This window comes from Pieris napi, chromosome 19 (genome assembly GCF_905475465.1).
Source record: "Pieris napi chromosome 19, ilPieNapi1.2, whole genome shotgun sequence".
NCBI classification, from domain to species: Eukaryota; Metazoa; Arthropoda; class Insecta; order Lepidoptera; family Pieridae; genus Pieris; species Pieris napi.
In genome coordinates this window covers 4,269,380-4,286,212 of record NC_062252.1, presented here as the reverse complement: position 1 = coordinate 4,286,212, position 16,833 = coordinate 4,269,380, and the positions used below count along the sequence as shown (strand labels likewise).

Genomic DNA, 16,833 nt, shown 5'->3' with positions numbered 1-16,833 from the left:
TGAAAATTATAGCTAGATGGGGAGCAATTACATCAATTATGCTACTAATTATTTTTACAGAAATACCCCAAAGATCGGTAGTGTTCTTAGTGTCTATTGTTCTAAATATCCTAACTATATCGTCGGCACCAATGGGTCGGAATGTAAAACTGACCTTGCACTCGTTTAAATTATCTTTGAGCAGCGATTCAGCGAGGGCGGGAGATGATTGAAGAGACTTAGTAGTCGAAATTGGAATGTCAGAAAAGTACTTATCAAAAACAATCGCTATCTCTTCATTAGATTTGATTTTAGTGTTATCGACTCATAGTTCGATGTCTTGATTGCGATCCCTGACTCTTCCAGTTTCACTATCAATTATCTTCTAAGTCATTTTAGTTTTATTGGTACTATTTTTAATCTTGTTTTTGATATTTAAGGACTTGGCCGCGTAACAGACTTTCTTAAATAATTTCGAATAATTTCGAACATAAAGAATAAATTCTTCGTTATGATTGTATGACTTGTCATACAACCGCTGTCTACTTTTATAAATTCCCGCTGTCGCCCAATCACTAAACGATTTACACTGCGAATGAGAGACTTTCTTTGGGGTAAAGATGGTGTTGAACTCTTTATTAATACAACCACTTAGATTGTTGTATTGTGTATTAACGGTAGTACCTACCGGTAATAAAGGTAGGCGTTTACCTATATTATGTCTAAATCTCACCATTCGCTTTTTATTTACTGGAACAAACACACTGCTCTTATTTACTTGTTTCACCACTTTACATTTTAGCGCCACTAACTGTCCACAATGATCTGAGCTAAGATCAGTTGTAATTGAGGTTTGCATTGCCTCTGCATCTGTAAATACATTACCTATACATGTAGCAGTGGAGCTTGTAATTCTAGTGGGCTCAAGAAACAAGTTAACAAGATTGTACGATTTTAATAACAGATTGAATTTTTTACTAATGGAGGTATTTTCTAATAAATTTATATTGAAGTCACCACATACAATACAAGTAGAGGCACGAAACTCTAGCGCTGACCGTTATTGCGCAGAAGTAAAAAATAAGGTACCTGAGGGGGGCTAGCGGAATGAAGAGCGTCGATTGGCTCTCCAGTCGCATTTTGTCCCCCGCGCGACAGTACACATGCGCAGCAATCCCCTCCACGTATCGGCCAGCGCTAGACTTATGTGCCGCTGCCTATAATATACTTATTGTTCTTAAAACTAACTTTACACAAAATATCCTCCAACTTTTCTTCAAAAAAATCGTAAGATGCACTTGGTGGTCTGTAAACACTTAAAATAATGCAATTCTCAATCTCTATACAGGCTACCTCCAAAGAGTGTTCTACAGACAGACACACGATGTCATTACGCTCTTTATACTTTAAATTTTTATTAACAATAATCAAAGAGCCCCCATGAATCGCCGACAGTCTGCAATACGAACTTGCAACTTGGTGCTGATCAAAGTTAAAGATGATTTGGCATTCTCTAAGCCAATGTTCGGTAATGCATAGGACATAAATTTTACTTGATTTTAAAAACAACTCCAATTCTAATTCTTTGCCCAACATACCTTGCATGTTTTGATGCATCAAGTTTAAACAGTTGTTGTTAGTAATATTACATGTTGAGCTGAGTTGTACTAAATTATTGCTTGAGTTTGCCTCTATTGTCACACTATCTAATTTAAATTATTAATACTTAATGAAGTGCTACTGTAAGTATCACTACATTCTTTTAAGTTAAGTTGTCTGAAAAGCTAGCTGCTCAATAGAAGCAGTTGTCTGAAAAGCTAGCTGCTCAATAGAAGCAGTTGTCTGAAATGCTAGCTGCTCAATAGAAGCAGTTGTCTGAAAAGCTAAATGTTTAGCTTTAGTTGTTTATGTAAAATATATTTAATATATAAGCTTTAATTGAAATATGTATTAACTCAGGCAAAAGTTACTAAAAATCATGGTGGTTTTGGTATCAATAAACTAGTATAAAATAATAATAATCTTACTCTGTAATAGTGACTTAATGAATCATCCTATGGCATAGCAAGCAAAGTACGCAAAGCGTGGTAGAAGTGTATAAAAGTAAACGCATTTTAAAGTATCTAAATTATCTAAACGATATTAAATACCATTAGCAATTTTTCTGCTAGCGCTACCTATAAAATGTTGTGGTACGAGTTTTAATTAAAGCTGTCTGTTAAAAAATAAGTTTCAAATCGTGGATACTTGAAGAAACTGTCCTTTCGTGTTAGCAATATTTTCACAGATCATTAGTGAACGGTTGCATTCAAAATTATTAATAAAACAAACAAGCAAATGTACAGCCCGATATCACAGGTAAAACAACAACCTAAATAAGATACCTCATAAAATGAAAAAGGAAATTTGATTGATATCCCTGATCAGAACTTTTTAATCAAAGTCTTAAGTCTGTTTGAAGAATTCTATTGAAAATTTAGGATGAAAAAAATCTTGTCACGCTTCGTTCCATTTCCAAAAGGAAAACTGATACAATTCTCATTAGTCGTTTTATGATCTTTTACACGTGCAAAATTATATCACTAGGAGCGGGAAAAGTTTGGTAAGTAATAGAACGATCGTCTCTTATAAGCTTTTGGACGGAGACGTGAGGTAAACACGGCCATTTTAATTATATTAGGTCCATTGTTATTTTTAATCTATATTAACAAAATTCACAAACTCGGTTTACATGGCCAAATCACTCTCTACGCTGATGACAGGGTTTTAAAATTACGAGAAATGGCAAATTAGCCTAATTACGTGGTTGAATCGAATACAGTGACTAAAATATACACTTTATATTATACTAAAATGTATATTTCACAACCAGAAAATATATATCAGCACATTCACTAGAAATATATTTGAGAATCCTGTTCTCTGAATGACGTTAAAGCAAATATGCACTCAAAGTAATTATATACTCCAAAAACAAATTCATGTATAAAAGCCATATTTACACGAGAGTTATTAGCAATTCAGTGATTATATAGGTTTATTGCGTACACACAGAGCAGATGTACAAACAGATGAATAAAACGAATGTTTATTAAACACGTACTATATTTTTGTCCCTAAATACCAATAATTGCAAAAATATCAGTTCTATTGTTAGTTACTAAAGCTAGCACAAAGAAGTGTTTGCGGACAAGGCTACGCTGTTACCGTGTCCTGCCTCGGGGCATTGCTGGTGGCGCCGTGGGGTTTTAGTGGCTATGCACAGCATGCAAGTCCCACATAACCCTTCACCATGAGGCAACCGTGCCGCGGGAAGGTATGCGTAACGCATTTTTCCACGAAAAAAAAAACCATGTGTAAATAACCAATGAACCGCCAACCAATGTTAACGCCGGTGATGTTGGGCAAACAAAAGTGACCGACACATTTAAAAAAAATCACAAGAAATAGCTGAGGCAAATTAAAAAGTCAACCACCAAGATAACTATAATTGAACCATATCTAGAATTATAGTAGGTACCTATATTTATTTGCGTTCGCATTGGATCAAACAGAAGAAAAACCATATTAGATTTTCTTTTTAATTCTTGACTCTGAATCCTTACCGTAATAGTAAAACCAACTCAATTAAAACCAAGAAGCGGACATATGTTTTTTTATTTTTTAGAAAAGCGTTACCAAACTTTAGCGTTCTCCGAGTAACACGCACTGACCGCGCTTGTAAGAATTCTGTCTCGACTCTTTTTGCCAAGTGCTTTTAGGCAGATCGGCATTTATAACCCGAACAAACGCGATGAGCTGTGACCTTGTATAGAATATCAAATCAGGTAAGCTCTTCTTGAATCTTCAATGATCGTACGTCATTTGAATATTGTTTCGAGGTTTTTGTTTAGATAAAATTTAGTTATACTGAGAATGATGAGATATTTAAGACGTCTTCAAAAATAGAAAACTCGCTTCGACGGAATGTTTTGTTTGTAAGGGTTTCGCAGTTCATATCAGGATTTGTTATAATGAATTTATCATATTCTGCACACTTACAAATTGTACATTCGAAATGCACAATTTGGTTATGAAATCTCAAAGATCACAGCCTGCATTGTAGTACATTGCGAAATTTGTATAATCGGTGTATTATCTAATACCTATTAGCTAATGTCCACTTTAAAATAAATTGAAACTTATGTCGACAGTAGATGAATTGATTATAGACTCTCACTGAAATAACATTGATGTGATGAGCATTTGGTGTTGTGCTTAGGTCTTGGGTGTTTAAATATGTATTTATATGTCTATCTATCTATAATATGTATGTATATCCGTTGCCTAGTACCCATAACACAAGCTTCACCAGCTTAGCATGGGACTAGGTCAATTGGTGTGAATTGTCTTTAAATAAAATAAATAAATAAAAATAAAAGGGTTTGGGTAAAAGCGATTCTTCTTAACTCGGATTTTCACTCTCACTGATGAATATGACTAAAATCTGGACAGTACTCCATTAATATTACGGAGCAAGGAATAAAAATTCCAGGCATAACAGGGAATGTTATCGTGAATTTCATCGCTTTTACGATGACTTTCAGCATTTTTATTACTAGTGGCTAGGTTACGATGTACATAATATAAAAATATGTAATGGTAAATCTTTACGATGGTTATTCAATCATACCATATAGGTATACTATACCTTATAACCCGAAGAGTGTTAATTGTTTGAATGAGTTTTTTTTAATGCAAAAAAAATAGATTTTTAAAGCTCTTTTTTCCACACACCACCCACTTTATGGAACCAAGGTGCTTTTCGGATATTTCCAAATCGTTACGACTTAGTGCCTTTCAAGAGAAGAGCACATATTATGTGGATTCTTAAAGGCTGGCGTCGAAGCTACTCGATGATTATTAAAAAATACATCTAATATATAAAATTCTCGTGTCGCGGTGTTTGTAGTTAAACTCCTCCGAAACGGCTTGACCGATTCTCATGAAATTTTGTGTGCATATTGGGTATGTGAGAATCGGACAGCATCTATTTTTCATCCCCCTAAATGTTAAGGGTAGTCCACCCCTAAAATTTTTTTTCATTTTTAATTTTTTTATGATACAGCATTAAAAAATACATACAACCCCTAATTTTCACCCCTCTACGATCAACCCCTATTTTTTATTTTGTAATATATCGTTTGTACGATATACATGGCAAAACGACGTTTGCCAGGTCAGCTAGTAATCTATATAATTCGTTAAGTGTATATTTTCATAAGTGATATAAGCGAGAGTATATATTTAATTTATTAATTACATTCACAGTTAGATTAATGTTTAATAGTAAGTATAGATAAATAATAATAATGTATTACCTTGCAAAAATGGTATTAATTTGCATAGTGTAGCTCCAAATAAAAATCTTCTGTAAATCTGCCCGACCAGAGTAAAAGGTAGACAGAATACTCCCAGTAAGAAATCTGATATGGCCTGAAAATAAAACACTATTAATATATAAAGAAATAACATTTTTTTTCGTATGCATGCAGATACAGGGGTTCCGAAAATGATTTTGTCCCATTCGGTGTCGAGACCCTTGGTCCGTGGGGTCCTAGCGCTTTAAGGCTTTTTAAGGAAATAGCAAAAAGGTTAGTCGACATCACAGGAGACCGAAGAGCTGGCAGCTACCTCGGACAAAGAATTAGTCTAGCTAGTCTCAAAGGGGGAATGCTGCCAGTATCTTCGGAACCATGCCTAAAGGGACTCCTTTTAATAATATTTTTTAGTTATTGTATTATATTTTTTAAGGTTATTAAGTAGGTATTACTTTTACGTTCTGTAATTTGGTTGTTGTATTTTAATATAAAGGCTTTTCTACAATGAAATCGTGTGCAAAAAGACGAAACAATCTTAAAGTACTTATACATATATTGTTACGAAATAATTTTTGTCTTGATTTTCTGATTAATAATTTTTATTATTACTTTGTAGGTTAAGAAAACTGTAAATACTGTATACTTGATTGTAAATATGAAATATGTTTAGTAAAAATGTATTGTAATTAAGGAAAATAATTTTTTTTTTGTAAAAAATAGAACTTGGATAAATTAGATGTTTTTTGAAAAGGAAATGGCACATTTGATTGGATAATAACCGATTTGATTGATTGTTTTAGTTAAAGTAGGTATTATTCATGATTTTTATAATTTCCGTAACTTTAGCTGATATAAAAATTACTACTTTTAATATTTAGGAAGTTTATCTACAGATAATAAAGAATTTCACTGCGGAATAATTTTAATAAATTAATTTATGCTTTGCAGACTTTCCCACGCCTAAATCCTCGCAAAAACGCACAGCTTAAATTGTATTTTTTTTCAGAGTTACATGTAATTTTAATTTTGTTGATTTGAATATGCACTTTTTGCAGATGCCCTTATTTCTTTTTTTAGTTTTTTTTCATTACTAGAGTTACCTGGAATAGGTCGATTGGCAACGGTAAGCCCGCTAGTTTCATTTCTAATAATGTATGTTATTTGTTTTAATTTATAATGTAACGAAGTTTGAATAAATAAATTTGGGCACTAAATTCAAAAGTAAACAAAATTCTCACCAGGTTTAATAGGTATACATTAGTGACAGTCCTCATTCTCCTATTACTAGCCAGTGTTGCTATCACGAGACAGTTACCGGATATCGACAAGAGGAAAATGAGGAAATAGGGTGGCAACACAAAACGCCATTCATAGGCATTCGAGACGGTTTTGTTCATAGACACTGTGCTGATAGTACTCGACAAAGTCTCTCGCATCACAAGGGAACTAATATTGAATAGAAGGGTTTCATTTGTATCCATTGCGAATCTGAAACAAAGGTACTATATCAGTGTTTGGGTCATCATTACGATATACTTATTTATTGATAAAGGTTAACACTTTGAAACCTAGGAAAACCATGAAGTTTTTGGCACAGAATATATCGATTGAAATGTATGTATCGTTAGATAATTCGTATTCGGCTACGATGCTAGAATTATTTATTATTTTAAGAGCATTTACAATATCAATACGATTTAGCAAATGTATTAATCCGAGCTGTATATAATGTTTCTATATAACAAGAGCGCCCTAATTGACGTTCATATGTTATTTGATTACCTATATAGAAATAAGCTTGCGGACTAGGCATTGGTACTTCAACCGTATTTTTACACGCTGTATGTATGTATTTATGTATGTATGTATATATGTATGTAACCGACTCCTTCGGACTCGATTTTGACCCACTTTTAACGGACAGATTTAATTAAAATTTTGCGCACCTGTCAAAGATCGATGACAATGCAATAATCCGAAAAAAAAAAAACTAAAAAATAAATAATAGTTTTAAAAAAAACTAAAAAACACGCTTTTAAAGCACATCAAACTAAAAAGTGAAAAATAATTCCTAATTTAGGCTGAAAATGGTAATGAACAAAAAATACTGGTATTATTGTGAAAAAGCGTGGGGCGCTCTGTGCCAATCGAGCAACCCACGCTTAGTTAGCTTAGTTTTTTTTAAACTATTATTTATTATACTCATTTCTACAAGACATAACAAAACATAAGCAAAATAGATTTTGACAGCAGTTTTCTATAAGTATACGTCTTAATGAAACGAACATTATGTAAATTAAGTGTATTTCCTAGTAATAAAGTGCTCGAACCTCATGCCGTAAACCTCTTAAGCACTGCCCTTCGAAGAAAACAATAGTTTTCTATTAACAGCGACATCAAACCTAAAATTTCGGAGTACTAATATAGCGTAGTTTCATAGTAACTTCCGGAAATTGATAAATTCAGCGTGTTCTATATAAATCCCAGTCACTAAGAAAATATAAAAAAAATCAAATATAGTAAATGTTTATTCATAAATAATTGCTAAATAATCGTATATTTGTTAAAACTCCAATTTTTATAGTTGTAATAGCTTAGTAATTAGCTTTTTAAATTTCAATTTAAAAGCTCTCGTTAGTATCGTATCTACGTGAGGGACACTGACAATGTTTAGAATTGGCCAGTTAGAAACGTTGCTAATGAAAACTTTTTTCGAATTTCAATTTTAGATCTCTGTGGCAACCTTATGTAGTATAATGCATTCATTTGTTTTTGTGAACTGGCGGCAAATCTAAAACTCTTGTTACACGTGAAAATTAAGAAAATTTTCGGTGAATGATTTATTATGACTTTCGTTGTGGGCTTACTCAACAACAAAGCTATGATAGGATATGATAGGTTGTGATTAGCATTTCTTAATGAAGCCCCATCTACACGTGCTACTATTTACAATTGGTTTAACGAGTTTAAGCGTGGACCTAGCAATCTCAATGATGATCCGTGTGAGGGACGTCCTTTAACAGCGACTACTGAAGATAACATCAGTGCTGTGCGACGTATGATAGAGGAAGATAAGAGTGACCTATCAGCAGATACTGGCAAGCCTAGGCATTGGTATGAGTCAAGTTCAAAAAATATTACACGAACATTTAGGCGTCAGGAAGCTTTGTACCAGATGGATTCCCCATACTTTAACCGACGACCAGAAACACATTCTCATGGACTGGTCGCCAAACGTTAGATAAGTTCAACGGTGGTGAGTCAAAAGCTGTACTTAACATCGTCACAGGTGATGAAAGCTGGATATATTGCTACGAACCCAAAACTAAAGATACAATTCGAGGTATTCACTTTACGAGATGCGGTGAAAGCTTACGAAAACGCCTAAGAGTAGACCCTAAAGAAGAATGGGCCCACTGATTTTCTCAGTGGTTCCATCGAATGCGACGATGTGAAGAGAGGAACGGAGATTACTTTGGCAACATTCTACATTAAGCCGTTTTTCATTGTGTAAACATTTTCAGTGTTACCTAGGTATTTATCGCAGTTTGCCCGGCAGTTCAGGCCAACTTCGGCTACAGGTGAAAGTAATAAATGAACAAGAGCGCCCATAAGTATGTACATAACAAACGCGTTTTGAGTATATATGCAAATACCTGGGGCTTTTTATAGATGAAAAGTAAAATAACCATTATGCCTAAATTATTAGGAAATTACCCTCATTTGCAATGTAGTTCTCCGCTTTCAATTTGCATTGATTTAATGATATGTAACGTAATCTTTTACATACATGTGAACATTAAAATCATTAACCAGTAGGCTGCATCATATTGCAATTATTTTCTCGAATATTGATACGAAATTTATTTGTTGGGTAAAGGCAATTTCACGGGAAGAAATTGTTCGCTAAATGCTACGGCAGCGACTTCATTCAATAATGGTGGATTGTACCGTCTTTTATGTTCTTTACTTGGCATACGGTCAGTGTGGATTAGACTACCTTGTATTCTTCTCCCAGCATTCTTTCGGCAGTTTTAAAAGTGTTTAAAACTGCCGAAATCACTTAACATCAGATGAGCCTGCTGCCTGTTTGCCCCCTGTTCTATAAAAAAATGAATCTTCTTAGCTTTAGTAAGTAATTACAATAAACGATTACAAAACGGAAATAAAACTTTCGTTACCACTGTAAGTAAAACATCCTGATCAACAATAAATACGTCAAATAATTAATGTCAAAGTAACACTATAATTTAATGTTCTAGTCAAAAAAATTGCAACAAAAAATGTCACTGAAGGATATATAAACATTTATCGTAAAAGCATTAATGCAGAAAAAGGCTTAAAACTTTTTCCAATCCGCAGGCACGATTTCTGTACCTTTGCGCTGAATGTTAATTAAGTGCGTGACAGGCATTACATCTTAAATTTGTTCGCTAATTCAAACTAAAAAGACATTAGATTTTACTAATTATTTACAAATTATTTTTTAGTGCTATGAATTGCTTTCGGACGTCATAAAAATATTGGGTTTTTGCTGAAATCTTAAGAAAAATTCAGACATTGTTAATTGTGTTGAGATCGCTGAGAGAATTGTTAGAATGGGTTTAGTTGTCTTTAAACTTATACTTTTAGGCACTTACACAAAAAACTAAATTCTGTTACACGTCAGTATTGTTCATTTATTTTTCTATACACAAATAAATATATTAATAATATGAAATGGAAAAAAGATGGCTATTTTTATGACATAAATTTTCGTCAAATTATGAAGAGTAGACCGCATTTAAACCCGCTAATAATAATTCCAATTCCCATATCTGTCAAGCACATGACAAAAGTTAAGTAAAAGTTCGTAAATCTCTAGTCTTAAACATTTACTTAAATACATACACTCATATTGAAAAGTTTCCTACTTGCTAATTCCTATTGCAGTATGCGCTACGGAAATACGTATATATATATATATATAATATATAGTGATTACCGTACGAAATTAGTCAATTTTTTCTAAGCTTTAAAATATGTTCTTGTGACATTTTGCTGTTTTATATTGAGAGGCGCTTTGTAAATATTTAATCTTTGCAACTTTTTTCCTTATATCAAGGCCCAATTTTACCAATATCCGGAACGAAATGGTTCGATGGAAAATAAACAAAAAACCATTATCAGATATTTTAACATAACTGCGATGCCTATACAATAGGTCACATCTCGGTTTTAAAAACAAAGTCGGGTTTGTTCGAACACATCGAAGAACTGCTAGACTGTTATCTATAGTTTTTTTATTTGTATTGGTCTTCGTCCCCAACGGAATAAATATAAAAACTTTGTTAAAGTGGCGAAAAAAATAGAAATTCATGGGTTTAATAACTGTCAAACATTTAATGTTTATCCCGTCGATTTCATAAAATCTCCCAATCTCTCAATCTTAAATTAAAGAACGTATTTAATAAAGGTATGAAGAACGTATTAAAATCAACAAGATAATAATCACAATATTCGGATACTGGCGTGTTTATTTAAATGTAAAGTAATGAAAAAGGATTGACAGGTATATTTATTGTTTGTCAATTATTTATCAGTGCGTTCAGACGCTTATTTCCGTTAGGCGGAAAAAGTTTGCCGGTTAAACTCGTTTAAAATAAATTACGAACTTTGAGAGGTGTTCCGAATGGTACAATAAAAAAATCGAAATAACAAAATATGCTATGTTCCATGCCATGTTTAGTTAATGTCGCTTCATACTATTATATGCTTTTTTAGTATATTAGATTACTCGGTACATATGTTTTCACTCGATAAAATTTAAATATTGCACTAAAATACATAACAATGTGCATTTTTAATAAAAAAAGGGTGCGTGTACTTATGTACGCGCGTAAGAAGTTATACTTCTTTGGCATTATTAAAAAATAGTTTTTGATTGCATGCAAATAATTAATTACAATAAAATAATCAAAGACTGGAAAAGGAGTCATTATAGTAAATAAAGTTCAGTTTACATTTGAAAAATGAAATAAATAAATATTTATTATTATTCTCTTTTATTAAGTGTAACATACATTCTATTATTATTCGAATGTTGTTTTTAAATTATGTCCAATGCTGTAGCATCTTCCGTGGACATCGTTCTGTTAATTTTGTGTCACGGTGCGCGCGCATCGTATAATTTCACTCTCATCAATTTTTCATAACGCGCCTAAAGAAATATAACTTCAAAAATTGTACCTTAAACATATCTAGGTACATTACACAATAAAGAAATTAACATACACAAAATTAATTACAATAAGTATACCGTCAGGCTCCACATGGTACGCCGTGTTACTAATATGTAGTTCATTAAGGATTAACGTTTAAGCTGTCATTTTAATTAGCTAATTTAAATCAGTCGCTGATAGTAAGCGCTTTACAACTTAATGTTTCAAATGTGAGAGATACAACTATTTATTTAGAATTGTTAATGTTTAAGTTAGTTTATTGTTTATTTAAGTTCGTCAAATCACAGTGCACAGAGGTGCACCAACGGCTTTTCTTTATATAAAACAAAAATAAATCAGTGGCGCTACAACCTCTTTAGGTCTTGGCCTCAGATTTTTGAATTTGCTTCATGATCTTTTCTTCCTTTTGACCAAATTCAGCGAAGGGCTTGTCGAATTGGCAATCTCCAATGTCTTACTGATCGGCTTAATTCTCTATCGCTACGCAGAGACATTGCGTCTCTTTGCGTTTTTTACAAAATTTATTACGGAGAGTGTTCGGAAGAATTGTTTGGGTTGATCCCTCCTGCCTCTTTTCAACACCGTACGAGCCGAACGACCTCTAAATTTCACCAGCATCATCTTGATGGTTGGAGGTCTTCCACGGTCCGCTTCACAAGGCATTTTCTTTTGCGAACTAGCGAACTGTGGAATCGGGGGGGGGTCTTCCCTCAGAGATACGACCTCCAAATTTTTAAAAAACGAGCCTACTCCTCCCTCAAAGGCCGGCAACGCACCCACTAAAATGGGTGTCTATGGGCTGCGTGGACTACCCTTTTTGGTCGTCCCGCAAGCTCGTTTGCCCCCCTATTATATAAAAAAAAAAAATGATCATTTTTAAATCTTCTTTTCTTTATAATATGCTCTCAATTAATTTGGTCGTGGGTTTCCTGCATGCTTTATTGGAGTTACGGGAATCATACTGAATACTTCCAATTCAAAATAAACTGATTTATTCATATTGGTCATAATTTAGGAACATAGATATTAGAAAAATACCTTTAATACTTCGTATTCGTTTACAATTTGGGTGTCTTATCCATCACATTTAAGCATAGTTCTTGATATGTCTTCAGTAAGAAGCATTCTAGAATCGGGCTGCGGATTATAAACAAAGCAATATTGCGATGCCCAAGAACAAACAAAACGTTTCTAAGAACAATACAGAGTTTGAGAATACTGCTCATTTAATTATGAATAATAATTTATTAGAGGCATTTCACGTAAAGCTGAAAGGGAAAATTTCTTTGCATTTTGTTCATAATTAGATCTAATTTTCAATCGCGATAAGATTAGTGTAAAATTACGCAGCTTGCTTTAAACAATCACCGTTTTCCTTCAAAATTTTATACAAATAAATGTTAAATTTTTCTTAAAAAACTAAGGATATATATTATATACCTTGAACATAGGAGACACATTTTAATCGGATGATCTGTAGTTTCTTTTGACACTATTTATTTTTTGTGTGGATTAAGATATTAAAAACGATCTTGATTTAATTGTAAGGAATATATGTATTTTAATAACACATAATAACGGGATCAGTTATATATTCACGTTTTGTTTAATATACAAGTTTATTTAATAATTAATCTTAACTGTCTAAAAGGATATAAAAAGAAAATATTATAAACTTACCTTAAAACCTAAATAATCCTAATAAATAATGAATTAATATTTCTAATGATTAACTTCACATAACTATAATTAACACTAGTTATCACTTAATAACAAAGTTAGTCGAATAATTAATCAAACTATTTTGTTCTATCTTTATACACTAATACATTTTTACACTAATACACACATTTTTAACTTTATTTAAGAAATGTCGCGTTCGGATCGCAAAAGTTTCGAACAGCTTTTCAAAGCTCGCACGCACTTGGACATTCAGAAGCTGACTGGAGTTGCTATAACTCGGAAAAGACTTCTGCGCATGTGCACTATTTACAAAACAATTATCTCTCTAAGTGTACTAATTTATTTATAGGTACCTTTAAAATTATTATTTTGCTAGCATATAAATGAAATATGATACATGTTTTTACTACGGGAACCGCAAGAATTTCCTTAAAGCTATAGTCGTAAACCTATGTTAATGTACGTTGCTTATACGTAGCAGCAATCAGCGGGTGATTCTCAATTTTGCCGCGTTCAAATCCCGGCTGTGCGGCGATGGTTATTATTTTTATATCTGCAATTCACTTTTGCCATAGTATCGGAAACATAATAAAGAAACTGATCTGATTACCTATTAAGGCTAAAATGTGTCTGCCCTTTATTAATATATTGGCATATACATATAATATATACTAGGTATATTAAATATGTATTTATGCTTTTCGTGATATTCAACTAACACAGAAGCAACTCTTTATTCAGATCTTAACATGTTATTCACAAGTAAATAATCAAGTCTGTACACAACATATTTTATCAGTTACAGTGGAATTTCGATACCTCGAATGTCAAGGGAAATGCGAAAAAATCTACATAACGAGTTTTCGATTTAACAAAAGCTTCGAGATATATGTTATAACATTCTAAATATTGTAGGCGCAATCCTTGAAACATAAGATCCTAAAAGCTCCCATAATTTCTATAATATTCAACACCATCAACCATCTCTAATTTAGGGAAATGTACACGTAACACAAACAAAAGACAAAGAGGTCATCATAACTACTTACTCTAATACGCTATTGTAAGCCCACATAGGGCTTGATGTTTTAGTATGATTTAGGTTTATTTTTAATATAGCTAAGCGAACTTATTTTGGGGACCTATTGAAACTTTTATTCTACGAAGTTTGTAATTGTTAATAATTCCTTAAACTAGGTTTGTCTTGAGATACGTAATATAATAGGGGCCTTCGTAATGAATTGCAAATTACATCAGAAATAATATTCAATAGATATTGTCAAGATTTCCTCGAATCATTTTCTCTTTAGTTCAATACAGGTAATATAACAAGGTCAGCGTTATTTACTTGATTTACATTATTGTACCATTAATATATGTTCTGTAATAGAAATTGCTTTTTAATATTAAGAATCTCTATTAATATGATAATGAGAACAAAATGAACAAATAGTATTTATTATCATGGTAATATTTGAATACTGTAAAACGATTTCATAATTTCTACCATATTCAATACCATCAACCATCTCTAATTCAGTGAAATGTATACGTAACACAAACAATTTGCAAAGACAAGATGACCTTGCTACATCATATAAATGTTTTGCCAACAGGAAATTATTTATTCGCTGTCCGTAGTTCGTCATCACAATGATTACTAAGCTTATAACATTTATTTTCGTTTATTCCAGACTTGCAGCTGCGAACAACCTGTACCCTAAGTACCATCTGTCACCTGATAGGGGATGGATGAACGATCCTAACGGATTCTGCTTTTTTAATGGTGTCTACCATCTCTTCTATCAACACAACCCATACAGTAGCTATGGCCCTGGAATCGTTCACTGGGGCCATGCTGTTAGTACCGACTTTTTTCACTGGAAACATCTTCCCGTTGCACTAAATCCTGACCAATGGTATGATGATGGTGGCGTATTTTCTGGAAGTTGTCTAGTTGATGCTGGAAAAATGTATTTGTATTACACAGGAAACGTTAATCACGAAGGTGAAACTCCAGATCATAGTCAATATCAAGCATTGGCAACTAGCGACGATGGGTACAATATCGCAAAGTATGAAATGAATCCTATCATAAATGGAAGTGGATTTCAACCAGACCTAAGAGATCCTAAAATATGGAAACATGGCGATAAGTACTACATGGTTTTAGGAAATTCATTTAAAGGCGAGTCAAATGAAACTCTAGGTCGTATTTTACTGTGGGAATCTTCTGACAAAATTAACTGGGAAAAGGCATCTATACTACTAGAATCAGATGGTAGACTGGGATATATGTTTGAATGTCCTGACTTTTTCGAGTTGGACGGCCACTGGATATTACTATTTTCGCCACAAGGGGTCAAACCCGATGGAGATAAATATAACAATTTATACCAAACCGGACACATAATTGGTGACTTCAGTTACGAAACTAAAACCTTTACTCCATTGTATGACTTTCAGGAACTAGATCATGGTCATGACTTCTACGCAACTCAAACTACGCTAGATGAAGATGGTAGCAGAGTTGTTATAGCTTGGATGGATATGTGGGATCAAAATTACCCTGAAATGGACCAAGGTTTCGCAGGACAAATGACCTTAGCTAGAAAACTAAAGCTGGGAAAAAATGGTATTTTACTACAGAAACCGGTTAAAGATATAGATGCTGCGAGAGGACGTGTCCTCCATTCTGGTGTAACCAGGGGTGGCAAAGTAATAAAATTGGTAAACAATACGGGCGAAATATTGATAAGATCTTCGCCACTGCTGAATTTGGACGTGTTCATTGAATCAGAAGGAAGTCAAGTGCAAATTAGTTATGATCGTCAAAAAGGTACTATTACCCTCGACCGTGGAGGAAACGACGCAGTGCGCCGTACAAATTGGAGACCTTTAGGCAAATTGACTTGGAGATTGTATATTGATTCGAGTTCCATAGAACTATTTTGTGGTAACGGTGAAGTAACGTTCTCTAGTAGATTCTTCCCAACAGGTCCGGTTAGCATCCGTTTAGGAAGACAGAGCATCGCAGATAATATGACAGTCAGGAGTATGAAACAGACTGTAGATATTAGCTATCCTGAGCCCACAGCAGCTGAAACCACATCGCAATCATCTTAAGTAAACGATGTATTGATATAATAAACTATGAAGCAATATTATGTTTAATTTATGCTCCTATTTATAAATAATAATTAAAATCAGTGGCACTACAACCTCTTTAGGTCTTGGCCTCAGATTTCTGTATCTGTTTCATGATCATTTTTCAATCTAATAGGCAAGTAGGTGATCAGGCCCTGTGCCAGACACACGCCGTCGACTTTTTGGGTCTAAGACATGTCGGTTTCCTCACGATTTTTTCTGCACCGTTCGAGCGAATGTTAAATGTGCACATAGAAATAAAGTCTATTTGTGCACAGCCGGGGATCGAACCTACGACCTCAGGGATCTCTCATCCCTGAGGTCGTAGGTTCGATGCCCGGCTGTGCACCAATGGACTTTCTATGTGCGCATTTGCTCGAACGGTGAAGGAAAACATCGTGAGGAAACCGAAATGTCTTAGACCCAAAAAGTCGACGGCGTGT

At 33.6% G+C, this 16,833-nt stretch overlaps 2 protein-coding genes across 2 annotated transcripts in view; one reads left to right on the top strand and one right to left on the bottom strand.

Annotated features, from left to right (window-relative positions):
• The window catches only part of LOC125059340 (cholecystokinin receptor-like), a 28,194-nt gene extending 14,710 nt beyond the window's left edge, over window positions 1-13,484 (bottom strand). The window contains exons 1-3 of the mRNA XM_047663718.1: window positions 13,241-13,484; window positions 6,578-6,827; window positions 5,340-5,454 (exon numbers count right to left, since the gene is read on the bottom strand). Of these exons, the coding sequence (XP_047519674.1) occupies window positions 5,340-5,454; window positions 6,578-6,820 (358 nt within the window). The 5' untranslated portion in view covers window positions 6,821-6,827; window positions 13,241-13,484. The remainder of the gene's footprint in view (window positions 1-5,339; window positions 5,455-6,577; window positions 6,828-13,240) is intronic.
• A 1,398-nt stretch (window positions 13,485-14,882) lies between these two features.
• On the top strand, window positions 14,883-16,407 carry LOC125059402 (raffinose invertase-like). Its single transcript, XM_047663807.1, has one exon. The coding sequence runs from the start codon at window positions 14,897-14,899 to the stop codon at window positions 16,367-16,369; it is 1,473 nt and encodes a 490-aa protein (XP_047519763.1). The 5' UTR covers window positions 14,883-14,896; the 3' UTR covers window positions 16,370-16,407.
• The last annotated feature ends 426 nt before the right edge of the window (window positions 16,408-16,833 follow it).

Bases quoted from the DNA above. Each gene is read 5' to 3' on its own strand.
- LOC125059402 (XM_047663807.1), top strand. From the start codon at position 14,897: ATGATTACTAAGCTTATAACATTTATTTTCGTTTATTCCAGACTTGCA.